This window comes from Cannabis sativa, chromosome 2 (genome assembly GCF_029168945.1).
Source record: "Cannabis sativa cultivar Pink pepper isolate KNU-18-1 chromosome 2, ASM2916894v1, whole genome shotgun sequence".
In the NCBI taxonomy this organism is placed as follows: Eukaryota; Viridiplantae; Streptophyta; class Magnoliopsida; order Rosales; family Cannabaceae; genus Cannabis; species Cannabis sativa.
In genome coordinates this window covers 53,170,548-53,184,563 of record NC_083602.1, presented here as the reverse complement: position 1 = coordinate 53,184,563, position 14,016 = coordinate 53,170,548, and the positions used below count along the sequence as shown (strand labels likewise).

Genomic DNA, 14,016 nt, shown 5'->3' with positions numbered 1-14,016 from the left:
TTTGAAGAGAATAATCCTTGAAACTGAATTTGATATGAAAGACTTGAGAAATGCTAAAAGAATTATAATAATGGACATCAAAAGAAATGGGAAGGAAGGAAAGCTAACTCTCATTCAAAAAAACTACATTAGAAAGGTTATAGAGAAATTCTCTATGGTTGGTTCCAAACCTACTAAACAACCTATAGCAAGCCAATATCAAGTGTCTGAAAAACAGTGTCCTAGCACAGAAGAAAAGAAGAAAGAAATGGATAAAATTCCATATTCTGCTGCATTCCCCTTTAAAAAAAAATTAAAAGAAAAATCTCAAACCAATTAGTCCCTTGGCTTTTTAAGAAACTGCCCAAATGGGGCTTAATCGTTTCGTTTGAGATATTACTGGATGTAACACTGACTTCATGGCTAGCAACATATAACAGAAAATTTCATCCATGTAAACTGGTAGCTTTAAATCACAACTTTGTTTCATTTAATGATCTCAACTATTAATATGCAAACTATAGCTAGAACAAAATATTGATGAGTCTGATTCTAAGATTTATAACACCTGCAAATGAAGCATTTCTTATTTTTTTTCAAGGGAAGGCTATTATTAAAGATATAATATTACACCTTTTTTAGTTTTCTTCAATAGTGAACACAACAAGAGAAAGACATCGCCACAAATTTAAGAACCTCAAGTTATTTGGTTCTCTTCTCACATTGCAATGCAACTTAATTTACACAAAACATATTTACAATAAAAATCATGCCAAAACTCCTGTATAATATGTTGTGAAGATCGATCTAACCATAAATTGGAGAAGTAATTTCCTTGAATCTTCACTAAGGAGAGGAGATGATATCTCTTCTTCTCTCCTTTAAAGCAACTCAATAATTTGACTTCAATGATGAGAAAGATCTCAAACTCTTCTACTTGGTTGTTGACCCTTTACATTTTTTGAACTTCTTTTATGGTTATGAGAACCAGCACCACCTGATGATGGTTTTGAAACATCATAAGGTGACTGAAAACCGATGTTTTCGACAGCTCCAATTGTATTAAACAGCCGTCTCTTGTAAACTTCCTCTACCAGAGACCGGTGTAGTAATTGACTGCGTATGTCAACTAATGATTTGTTCCTCATCAGTTTAAGGTTGTCCATAGCAACCATTTTTTGCTTTTCCTTTGAAGTAGTGGTTGATAGTAATGCTTTGAGTTGCTCATTGTACTTCTGAGCTGTAGATTGACTTTTCTTATGGTTTTCTTCAGGACAAAATCTTGTGGAGTAGTTGTGACTCTTTGTATTGTTGGGAAGTTTGTCTCCTATTGTGGGGCTTGTATTGGTTTCTTTCTCATCTCCAGAGAGATAATTCAAGTTGGAATAAGTTCCTGAGTGTGAAGAACTCACAGAGCTGGTATCATCATACAAATCATCTGCAGACAACAATTTGCTTTTTTGTAGTTGACTTTTTTATTGGACCAATCATGTATTGTACTACTATTAATCTTGTCATATGTTATTATGTTCTATAATTCATCTTGAACCAAAGATTAAGAATTTAAATTCTAAAGAAGGAAAACATGAGGAGTCATACCTTGAAGCCAATCGCCTCGATTCGCCATTTGATCAATCCCATTAGAGGTAATCATGCCTGATATAGATGCCTGAGATGATGAACATGATGAGAAAGAGTAGAAAGGATGATGAGTACCATCATGATCATCATTATCTTGATAATTAATAGTATCATATGTTTCTTCTTGCCAATGTGGAAGTAGAGAAGATATCTCCTCTTGAATCATTTTTGCTATTTCAAATGGTTCCCAATCAGTTATCTCCAATTCTTTTACCATCTCTGTGGCAACATCTAGTGGAGTGTCACTAACAATGTCAAAGGGGAAAAATATGTTCCTAGGAGGACCTGCAAGAAGTAGAATCTGTTACAATTTGATATATATAACAGCAACAAAAAAGAAAAATAGTGAAGTAGAAACAAGTTATAAATTTGAAAAGTACCATCTTTATCATTAAACTGAACTTTGAGAAAGATGGTATCATCTTCAGGATTGAGCTTCCCTGTGATTTTCATCTCAGTCCGGGGTAAAGGATCACTCAGTCTTAATTTTCTCATTTCTTTGTCATTCAGAAATGGTTTCTGATTTCTTCCTTTTTGCAATTCGATATCATTTTCATCATTGCAGGCCAGAAAAGGATCAAGCAAGAGTTCTTTTGCTGATAATCTCTTTGAAGCAGTGACTAAGCATTTCCCAATGAAATGTTGAGCTTCAAAATCTTGAATCTTGTAAAATGCTGCTGGCAGTTTCCCCTGACCAAATGAAAGTAACATGTTTGGTAATCTAAAGACTAAAAAAACAAGCAAAAGGGTTCTTTCACATCAGAAAACTCAGCTTACCGAGGTCACTTTCTTGTAAATTTGAGCTGGATTGGAACATTCACTGTAAGGGTATTCAGAAGTAAACATCTCCAAAACACACATCCCAAATGAGTAAACATCAACTAGCTCATTGTAATCTTCCTCATACAATTCTGGTGCCATGAACTCTGGAGTGCCTAAAGATAAAAAAGGTAGAAATTAGAGGTACAAGTTTTGGCACTACTCAAAAATTTATACTAGTTACGTAGTACCTACCTATAACACTGTGTGCTGATTGAGAGCCACGAAGAACTGCAGCAAGACCCAGATCACCAATCTTGACCTGTCCAAGATGACCATTTACAAAAATATTGTCACACTTAAGATCTCTATGAATAACAGGAGGGTCATGGCCATGAAGGTAAACAAGACCCTTTAGAATCTGTCTAGCCCAATTCTTAATGGCCTTGATATCAAGCCTCTTGTATTTTCTTCTGTATCTGCAAAAATACATATCAGTACTTAGAGAGGCTAATATCAAAAGGGTATTATTAATTATGGTAAGTAATGAAGGTAATTACTTACTCTCTTAAGGTCCCAGAAGTGAACATTTCTGTGATGAAGTTGAAAGTTCTATTATCAACATCGATCCAAGAGGTGTAGAATCGAATGATGGAGTCATGATTGAGTGTGCTGAGTAGATGAACCTCAGAATAAAGTCTCTGTAAATCATCTGGTGATCTAAGGACTTCATTCAGTTTGACTTGGCTCCATGCCACCTCCATTCCCAGCTTCTCATCTATTGCTTTGTACACTGTTTTCATTGCTCCTTTCCCAAGAACTTCTTCAATCTTTTCCAGAAAGTATACATGAAAAAAAAAGATTAATAATTTATAGAAAGTGTAATCATGGCATACTTAAAAATTTATAATAATAATGATAATCAAGAGCAGAGATAGAAAGTTAATTCATCATCACCAGTCACCACTACCAACTTATTATTGCATATAATATTGAACCTTCATATACTTTTTTACTTCTATAAAAAAAAAACATTATATATTATCTGGGTGGGAATAGATACACAAAACCAAAAGGAATCAATAAACAAAGAACAAAAAAAAAAAGACGAATTAATTATTAATTTCTCCAACCACATAACATAACTACATAAGTATACCAACACAAAAAATTTCCCAGAATTATAATAGTTTGAGGGGATTATATTACAGAACAAAACACAAGTAGTCAACGTTAATTATCATCTGATGTAACAAACAAAACGACATACCCGACCGTACCGACCAGTGGGATCGGTTTCGACATAACCGCTGCAGTCTGCTTCGTCTTCATGATCATGTCCAAGTCCAACAACAAGCTGTTTTTTCTTGTACATGTTCTTCTCTTTTGTTCTTCCAATGTTTTTTTTTTTTTTGGAGGGGTTGTTTTAAACTCGAAAAGAAAAAAAAAGTTTAATTAATTAATAAAGGAAAAGTGATGATGATTAATTTAAATTAATTAATCCAAGGCTTTTCCCTCGTGATTTTCATAAGAGATTACACCGAAGAAGAAGAAGGAGAAGAAGAGAGTTGAGTAATCAATCCTCGTCATCATCAGCATTATCATAATCCAATTCCAAAGAAACGATGTCGTATTATTCAGTATCAGTATCAACAACAACAATGTAACTGTTTTTTGTGTTTTGCGACTTTTCTCAATCCCAAACGACAACCAAAACACTCGAAAACGACAACTGATTATACTATCCTATTTTAAAACAAGTGACCAAAAGAAATTGAAGTTAAACTAGTTGTCAATGAATTGAGGAACTTGTGGGGACAATTTGGGAAATGAGAGGTTTTTATTTCGAGGTGTTACTGTTACGGAACTTGAAGAATCTTTGGCTGCGTGAACCATTTGTGGATAGGTATAAGAGTGAGCATTAATTAAAACAGAGAAGACAAAAAAACAAAAAATTACACGAAAAGATTTTATTTTAAGTTAAGGTGGCTGGAGTTTAATTTTATTTTTAAATAGTATTAAGAAGTAATTAATTGTAAGGAGATAAAGAAATGAAGGGAACCGTATGGAAATGGTACCATACAATATGATTACGTATAATAAAATGGGGTATCAAAGAATGGAATGGAGTGGAGCCCATGATGGTATATAGGTGGCGGCACCTTAATTCTTTAGAGTTTGAGCTTGTTGTCATTGTGTGTTCCAATTACGTATTGCTTTTCCCATGCCTTGACTACTTCATTTCCTTTCCTACAAAAAGAAATAGAGCATTGCTATCATATATTAGTTGTGTCTAACATCTTTTATAAGTATTATTTTATAATTAGTTAGCGATATTTTTTAAAAGTTATTTTTTTAAGTTATATAGAATTCGATAATTAATTATATCAATAGCAGTTTGACATCTAGAAGCATACTAGGCACCAATAATATCTTTTAACAATTCTCAAAAAAATAAAACAAATTAAGATTTTTACCCTAATTTTATCATGTAATAAATTATGTCTCTTGAATTTTTTAAGCCATAAAAATTTTCTTGAATTATTAATATTATTAGATTCAAAGACTTCTATTGTTCAATTTTATTAATGAGGTGATTGTTCATTAAATTACATTTAAAAAATAAAAATAAAAAACATGTATATTATTTTAAGTTTGGTATTTAATTCTAATTTTAGGATAAAAATAAAAATTCTGTTCTAAAAATGTAGTTCGGATAACTCATTAGATTTGGTCTAGGTGAGAAGTAATTAGAAATTGGGATGAGACCAAAATTTGAACTTTTAATCTCTTAGTACTGAGACTCTTAAGCCAACTCCAATCTTAAAAATAGGAGTGTTCATAAAATAGCTGATCCAATTCAATCCGCACGATCCAATCCAATCCGCAAAGTGCGGATATCTGCACTTGTGCAGATTTGATTGGATTGAAAAACTTAAAATCCACACTTGTGTGGATTGGATGTTGATTGACAAGTAAAAGTAACCGATCCAATCTAATCTACACATATTTTAAAAAAAAAACTTATATATACAAATAATATTTTAAATGTAAAGAAAATAGTAATTTAAAAGTCTAATACATATAATACAATTATATTTTAAAACTTTATAGATCAAATGTCTATTTTATTCTTATATATAATTTTTTTCTACATACAATTTAAAATAAAATTAAATATTTCTTTATACATACAATTTTTTTTGTTCTTTTGAATTTGTTATTTTATTTATTTTAATATGTTATTGGAGACATAAAATAACTATAGTTTGTTTTGTTTTGTCTCTAGTTTATGTGAAAAAAAAAATATTTTTTTCATAAATATTAAAAGTAACCAATCCAAAATAACTGATCCAATCCGCACTTTTACGGATTGGATTTGAGCTATTGTTTGGATTGGATTGGATCCAAAAAATGAATCTTCAATCTTAGAAATCTCCTACTTGATATTGTTTCCCAATTGATATAAATCCTCAATCTTAGAAATCTCTTACTTGTATGGGAAAATCTAACTTAGAGTTAAATTAGTAGTGGTGGTCCAAGATAGAATTAATCATAATATTTGGTATAAATTCAAGTCTTTGACTTTAATTTTAGATTCCAAACAGATATTTTCTTATATTTCTAATTCCAGGATGCAATACAGTTACACCTTCACAAGGGTTTAATATCCATCTTCTATTAATGGATTCAAACTGTATGGAATATGAGTTAGGTATTCTGTGACCAGGATCCACTTGCACTATTCTAAGAATTCTTTGATGTAACTAAACCTAAGTCATCAAAAGACACTACCACATTTTTTTTAATCTATGGCATTTGTATCTTGTTCATAGTGGATTTGACAAGATCAATCTCTGCAAGGAGTTAATGTGCCTATATCCATTGAAAGTAGTTCATCTCATTCGCAGATGGATGTACATTCAGGGGTGGATATGAGTTTTTCGTTGTATTCTTAAAACGATCACTCTAGATTATACCTTATGCAAAGAAATTTGAAATGTTTAAAAATTCATTACTTTCTAGCAATGGTTAAAACCATTAAGGTAAGTGGTTAAAGATCTTGCGAACTGATAGGGGTGGAGAAATAGTTAGTAGATATGCAGTTTAAAGATCATTAAATTAATTTTTGAATTATATCCAAACTTACCTCCCCAGAAATTTCGAGTTGCATATTGATGATTAGTTACTAGTCGTTGCCTAATTCCTTCTATGGTAATACAATTTCAGAATGATGTAATGGTTGTATACTTAATGTAAATCATTACTAGATTCATGGATGACCTAATCAAAATCTTAAGAAAAGCTAGAACTGTTAACCATGGTTTGTTAGCTATTCTAAGTGATTAGGGGTGGACCATCCCATTGTCAATAGATAAGAAAGTGTTTGTTCAAACAAATACTACTTTTCTAAGATAATGACTAAGTCTGAAAATAAAGTAGCAAATAAAGGAGATATTTTTCTTGATTCCAAAAGTGTTCTATCATCTTATTTGACATATGATGATCCCACTGCCTCTGTTGTCTTGTCACAACCAAAGAGGTTAATACCATTTAGTTTTCTTAGACATAATTCACGGTACCTTGTCGTAGTGGGAGAGTTTCTAGGAACTCACCTTCTTATGACTTGGGAGATACTAGTGATTAAAATCCATTGTAAGTTTAAACAAGTAATGGATTGTCAAGATAAGAAAATAAGAAGAAAGCCAATAGAACTATGGTTTAATCCATTCACATGGAGTAACCTAAAGTTTTCTATTACAAGGACATAAAAGGAAATTTTCGTTTATAAGTCTATTCACTGGACTTAACAAAACTTCATGTTCCTAGTATTATAGGTTTGAGTTTATCTAAACCTATGGCTTGTGGTATACCTGGTAATTACTTACTCTAATGCAAGCAACTTACTTTAGTAAGATGCTGAAGCATTTTCTTTCTAATGGCAATCTATAGAAGCTTCACAACTTCTTAGGCATAGATTTTATTTATCTAAGGAAAAGTCTCAACTATTCCAAAAAAGATAAAGTCATGAAAGAATTTCTTAAATCAACAGTGAGAGGTCTTAGATATGCTTTTGTATGCCTTAGACCAGACACCTGTTGTTGAGTGGGAGTAATGAGTAGGTATCATATTAATCCAGGAGAAGAACATTGGAAGACAATCAAGTAAATCTTAAGATTAAGAAGAGGAACTATATGTTAGTCTATAAGGGTGTGTTTAAAACTCTTAGACTACACCATATCAGATTTCGAAATTTGCCTTTGTGCTAGAAAATCTTTCTGATAAGATGGTGATTACTCTGGGGGTGGAATAGTGATTTTGGAGAAGTGTAAAAACCTATCTGAAGTCTCTAGGTCTACCAGAAAGGGACTGAATATTAAAGTTGCAGGAAAGGTACTTATTCAGTCTAAGGAAAGTTCTATACATTTTTGGCACCATTCCAAATTGCCTAAACTACTAGTGTTAATTTCCTAATTAACCAAAAGTAGTTGCCAAAGGTATAGAATCCAGTATCCCAAGAGAGTAGACATATAGAGAGGAATTTCACATTATCAATGATTTTTTGATTAAGGAAGAGTAATGGTGGAGAAAAGGTTGTGGTTAATTCAACCTTTCAGATCCTATTACGAGGAGTTTACTACTACTACACTTGATTTGTATATCAAGGTGTTGAGATTATTTGAAACTCACTTTTTGTTTTATATTAGTGTAAGTGGGAGTTTGTTGGGTTTTATGCCCTAAATAAAACTCATTTCAATATAATCAGATTTGCTTATTTAATATAGATCAGAAATAACATTTAATGTTGCATGGTTCACATGATTTATTTCATGATTGTATGTACATAATGTATGAATTCGTCTGAAACCCTTTTCACATACTTGATCCTGTTTATTGTGCTGTCAACACATTGGAAAGTAAACATGACTATGTGAATAAAGTTTCCTAGATTTATCAAACACAGGGTTTTACTGATATGATAATCTACAACAAGAGTTTACTTGCATTTGGAGAAATGCTATGTTCTTTCCAGAGCATTGGTTAAAGTAAAGCTCAGGTTGGATGCATGGAGTATGCATCGGAAGGGACCGATATTGAACTTTGACTTAGATTTATTAAACTTACCGTAATATCTATTCAAGTCAATATCGCCTAGTTGATCCTAGATCAAATGATCTTAATCCTGTTATGATTAGGCTCAATCTCAAGAGGCTATTCGTGTTCTTTGATTTGTTAGTTAAGCCTACTTTTAGGTCAGGGTGATACGTACATTTTGGAAACACGGTAGTTCAATTGAGTGGGAGCGCTAACATAAACATAGAATTTATAGCTTCTATCTGGCGAATAGTAAGTAAAGGATGATCTCCTTCGAGCTTAACCAAACGAAAATAAATGGTGGAGATCTCATTTCACATAAGCTGAAATATTATTTATACAGGGTTAAGTGTTTTAAGGATTAAATACATTGTAGGGTGTAACGGTAATCTAATCCCTTTACAGTGTAGATCATTCATATAGAGGATCATTGATCAAATTAAGATTATAACAATGGATAACTAATGATGTGTCTATATGGTGGAACATATAGAGCATTCTATATACTGAGAGTGCAATTCTAAGTTCTATGCGTGGATTCAACAAAGAATTAATAAGTTAGTGAATTTTAGTAATAAATTCTTGATCTACTTATTGGAAGCTCGGTTATATAGACCCATGGTCCCCGCACTAGTTGAGATAATATTGCTTGTAAGACTCATATAATTGGTTTTGATTAATCAATTATAATTCTCAAATTATATGTCTGTTTGTGAATTTTTCACTAAGTAAGGGCGAAATTGTAAAGAAAGAGTTTATAGGGACATATTTGTTAATTATGATACTTTGTATGGTTCAATTAATAAATATGATAAATGACAATATTATTTAATAATTATTTATAGTTATTAAATAGTTAGAATTGGCATTTAAATGGTTGAATTAGAAAATTGGCGTTTTTGAGAAAATCAGATGCAGAAAAGATAAAACTGTAAAATTACAAAAAGTAAGGCCCAAATCCACATGTATAGGGCCGGCCACTTTTGTAGGGAATTTAAACTGATATTTTCATTATTTTAATGCCAAATAATTCAAACCTAACCCTAGTGGAATGCTATAAACAGATAGTGAAGGCTTCAGGAAAATTACACTTAAATTTTCTACTTTTTTCATTCAGAAAAAACTGAGCTTTCTCTCTCCCTATCTTTGGCCGAACCCACGCTCTCTCTCTTCTTCCTTGAATTTTGAAATTCTTAGTGTGAGAATAGTGCCCACACACAGCAAGTGATACCTCAACCATAGTGAGGAAGATCGTAAAGAAAGACTTTCAGCAAGAAGGAGTTTCAGCACTAAAGAATCAGAGAAAGAGATGCAGGTTCAGATATTGATAATGCTCTGCTACAGAAAGGAATCAAGGGCTAGATATCTGAACGGAAGGAGTCATTATATTCTGCTGCACCCAATGTAAGGTTTTCTAAACTTTATACGTGTTTATTTCATCGTTTTAGAAAGTTCATATTTAGGGTGTTAATCAACATACTTGTGAGTAGATCTAAGATCCTGGTAAAATAATTCACAACAGTATTTACCCCTATAGTGGGCCTAGTTTGCACAATAAGCCTAGCGGGTCACGGGTATGCTGGGATTCGGATCCTAGCTTATAAATACTCTTTTATAGGGGTGTACGTCGGTCGGTTTGATCAGTTTATGCTACATTTTCTTCAGCCCAATGTAAAGATCGGGTTACAAAAATATAAGTGCAACCTGCCTAATTAAAAAAAAAAAGAAAATAGTAACTCGCCCAATGAAATTGGTCGATTTGGTCGGGTTAACCTGTCCGAATCGACCACTAATATTTTTTTTAATTTTTTCATTTTTACATTCAAATATTTATATTTTATTTAATTATAATAATGAGACAAATAAATATAGATTGAATTCAAAGTTCAAATCAACTACCATAAAAAAAAATATTAGTTTCAACTTTATATTTATTTAAATAGTCCTATAAATTATATGATATATATAAATATATATAAATATATATATAAAGCCCTTTTAATCGGGTTGATTAGGCGGGTTGGTATTATTTTCAACCCGCTCAATATAAAGATTGGGTGAGTTATATTTTCGTCAGGTTTCTCGGTTTGTATCTTTTGTCGGGCTATCTCGGTTTGGTTTGGACAGGTTATTCAGGTTTGGCGGTTTTCAAAAATTTATATACAACCCTATTCATTTATACCTTCATGCAAGGGGGACGAAACCTTTCATATTCTCTCTAGACTTTCTTCTACTCTAAGTTAGAAAAACCAGAGGGAAAACAATATAGCAAGAAGCTAGGGTTTCTTAACATGTAGGATAAGAGCCCATTGTAATACAACAAATTCTTTCGACCAATACATTAATTCATAAATTAGAATTAATTAACACTCAAACTACATAAAAATTTTCATCTCCATTATTTATCTACTTGTTTAATTTCTTAAACTTTTATTTAATTAATTTTCAAAAATTTTGATAAATAATATATATTATGTTTTGTGTAGTAATAACATGTTCTCCACTATTGCCCAAGTCACATTGAATGGCTAAACTTTAAATTAATGTATACCATTGATCACAAAGTCTATGTATGACAATAAATTAGAACGAAAGAAAACAGAACTGTCCATTTAATTAGCTTTAAAGAAGTACGTACCTCCAACTTATGTTTGACTTTACCTTCTAATTATTTAAAATAATTGTACAATTTATGTATAGTAAACTTAGGTAAAGAGATGAGATTAGAAGTTTTTCATACGAGTTTGAGTTATCCAAGAAATTTGTCAAATATATGGTTTTTGATCACATAATTAATTTTGTTTGGTTTAGGTTTTATTTTTTTTAATGAATATATATAGTCACCCATAATTATATTCTATATACAGATGTGAAATATAATGGGCAATAAAAAAAAAATCGGGCTCTTATTTAGAAGAAAATGTAATATTTTTCAAAATCAATTAAAAATGTATAAATTTAAAAGAGAAAAAAAAAATGAACCCCTAAAATAAGTGAGCTCTGAGTACAAATCTAGCCCGCCTATGCCCAAAACTAAGACTGTCTATACATAAATATATAGGGAAATTTACACCCATTACTGTTTTTTCCCAATTTTTTTCGTTTATACTGTTACACGCTCAAGTTTACTTTTATACTGTTTTTTTTTTGGCAGTATACTGCCTTTGGAAAGTTTAATATACCATAGTTTTTTTTGTTTTGAGGCACCCAACTCATCCCATTCATTCCCACTTTTCAAAAAATTATTCTTTGTGTCAGCCTAGAGTTTTGATGTGTTTACTTATTTTTATTTATTTATTTTTTTTGTATTTTAAGTGATAAAAAGTTGATGTGATTGGGTATTGTCACATTTGTGGCAGCTTTTTTTTTTTCCTTTTCTTTTAATTCAATTTAATCATCATTTCAATACAAATTACTCTCTCTTTCCCACCACGTTTTGGTGGTTTATAGTTATACCTACTATCCCATTTAATTATTCATCTTCTTCTTCTTATGTTCTTCTTTTTTTTTTTTTTTAAAAAAAAAAAAAAAACACATCCAGTTATTGTCTTATGGTCAAATTTTTGGTGGTTACTTTCTACATTTTTTTTTTTTTGTTGTTGTTGTTTTCAAATTATAATTTTCTCTCTATATTTTTCCCTATTTATTTGTTGGTTTTTTATATAAATACTTTGCTTGTTCATTATCTATGGCTATTACTCTATCAAAGTCTTCTTCTCCAGTTGTAAAAAATCCCCCAAAAATGCCTCAGAAAAACTTGTGTCGATCCTTAATGGGTAAGAGGATTTTTAAGGAACACCCCCAAGCCTTACCTCACCAGTTCCAAGCAAACGTAAATTTCTTGGTGAAACTTCGAAGAGGAGGATGTCCAAACGTCCTTGTCCTGTGGTTGAATTTCAGACTCAGATTTTGAGTTGGACAATGAATTTTTACATGTGTCCAAGCTTGATAAGGTATTTTTTAGTTGTTTTTGTATTGTTTTAGGAGTTTTCTTGTAATTTATCTTACTTACTCCTATATTTCTATGGAATGTATTACTTTCATATGTAATATGTCTTTTTTCTTCTTTTTATCTTGTCTTTGTGTGTTTGTTTTGTTTGAATGTAGTATTTTGTTGTTTAATAGTTGTTTTTGTGTTGTTTATTATTGTTTTGTTTTTATGTAGAGGAAGGGTAAATCCCAGTTAAAAATGTTGAATCAGATGATATTTTTGACAATGTCACTGTAAAAAAGGTTGTAGAGGTGTGTTGTTTTTTAATTTTTGTGTTGCTCGTTATTTATGCTTCATTTGTTTTGGGGTTGTTTTCGTGTTGTTTTAGTGTTGTTTTTAGTAGTTTTTATGTTCCTTCTATAGGATTGGACTCCCACGTACAGTTGTTTGAAATATTTTTACAGAATATCAGTAATTAAACATTTTAATTGACATACAACAACATCAAAAAAATAGTAGAAAACAACTCGTCGTTTCTTCTTTTGTTTTTTGTGGTCCTGTTATGATTTGGTTGCCTACTTATTATTCATATTCCCAAAATCAACTGATCTGTTCGAAGACATAATTAGGAAAGGGTTGTCTGAGGTGTGTAAAAACAATAGTACAACAACAGTAAAACAATAGCAAAACAACAACAAAAAAATCAACAAAAAAATAATACAACAACAATAAAACAACACAAAAACAACCAAATACAAATACCCATTATATTTTTTGTTAGTTTTTATTATTATATTTGTCTGATACATATATGTAGGAATGTTTTTGTATTACTAACAGCAAAACAACATTAGAACAACCCTAATTTTTTGTATGAATAATTGTACTAATTTATCAACTATTTTTTTCGAATCATTTTGTGTTACAAACGTCAAATTAACAATAGAACAACCCTCATTTATCTTTTTGCATAATAAATTAAAGAATATCACATTTGTGTTTTCGTTTTTTTTTTAAATTTCAGATCTAAATCTGGGGTTGTTTTTTTTTTTTTTTGGTTTCTTAAGAATTAAATTATTTTTTGGGTTTTGTTGTGTTTACCTCTGTTATTTTGGGGGGACAGTGTTCTGTACTTCTTGTTCTTCAATTCTGCTTCCTTTTACCAAAAACTCTTCGCCGGATTTAATGGTTTTTTCTTGGTGATGTCCGACTCCGGCGACTCCCCACACACGAAGCAGGTCGTTTTCCCGTGTGTTTTACTGTTCACAGTATAAATGTTAAGTTGTTGGGCTTGGGCAGTACAAAAGTAAAGAAAATGGGCTGGGGCAGTAAAAAAGTTGTTTTTGCCGTGTCCCAGTATTTTTGTAAAGTTTTGGTCCAAAAACAGTATATATGTAAATTTCCCAATATATATTTACGAATATTAATTTTGTCCTAACTTAGAAATATTTTCTGTTTTCGATACTTAAATAATCTATATTTATTTATATATAATATTGTATATTGTAATTATATAATAGACACCTATATAATTATAATATATATTGTCATATAAAAAATAAATTTATTATTTTTGTATGTGAAAAACTAAAAATGATATTTTTAGGGGT

General features: G+C 31.0%; 1 protein-coding gene across 1 annotated transcript; it reads right to left on the bottom strand.

The window, feature by feature from the left end:
- Positions 1 to 554: 554 nt before the first annotated feature.
- LOC115719542 (probable serine/threonine-protein kinase WNK4) lies at positions 555 to 4,278 on the bottom strand. The gene is made up of 7 exons (XM_030648625.2): positions 3,650 to 4,278; positions 2,944 to 3,209; positions 2,635 to 2,858; positions 2,398 to 2,555; positions 2,001 to 2,310; positions 1,579 to 1,905; positions 555 to 1,417 (listed from the first exon to the last, which is right to left on the bottom strand). Exons 1-7 carry the CDS (start codon positions 3,752 to 3,754, stop codon positions 903 to 905), a joined length of 1,905 nt encoding a protein of 634 aa, XP_030504485.1. The 5' UTR covers positions 3,755 to 4,278; the 3' UTR covers positions 555 to 902.
- Between the last annotated feature and the right edge of the window lie 9,738 nt (positions 4,279 to 14,016).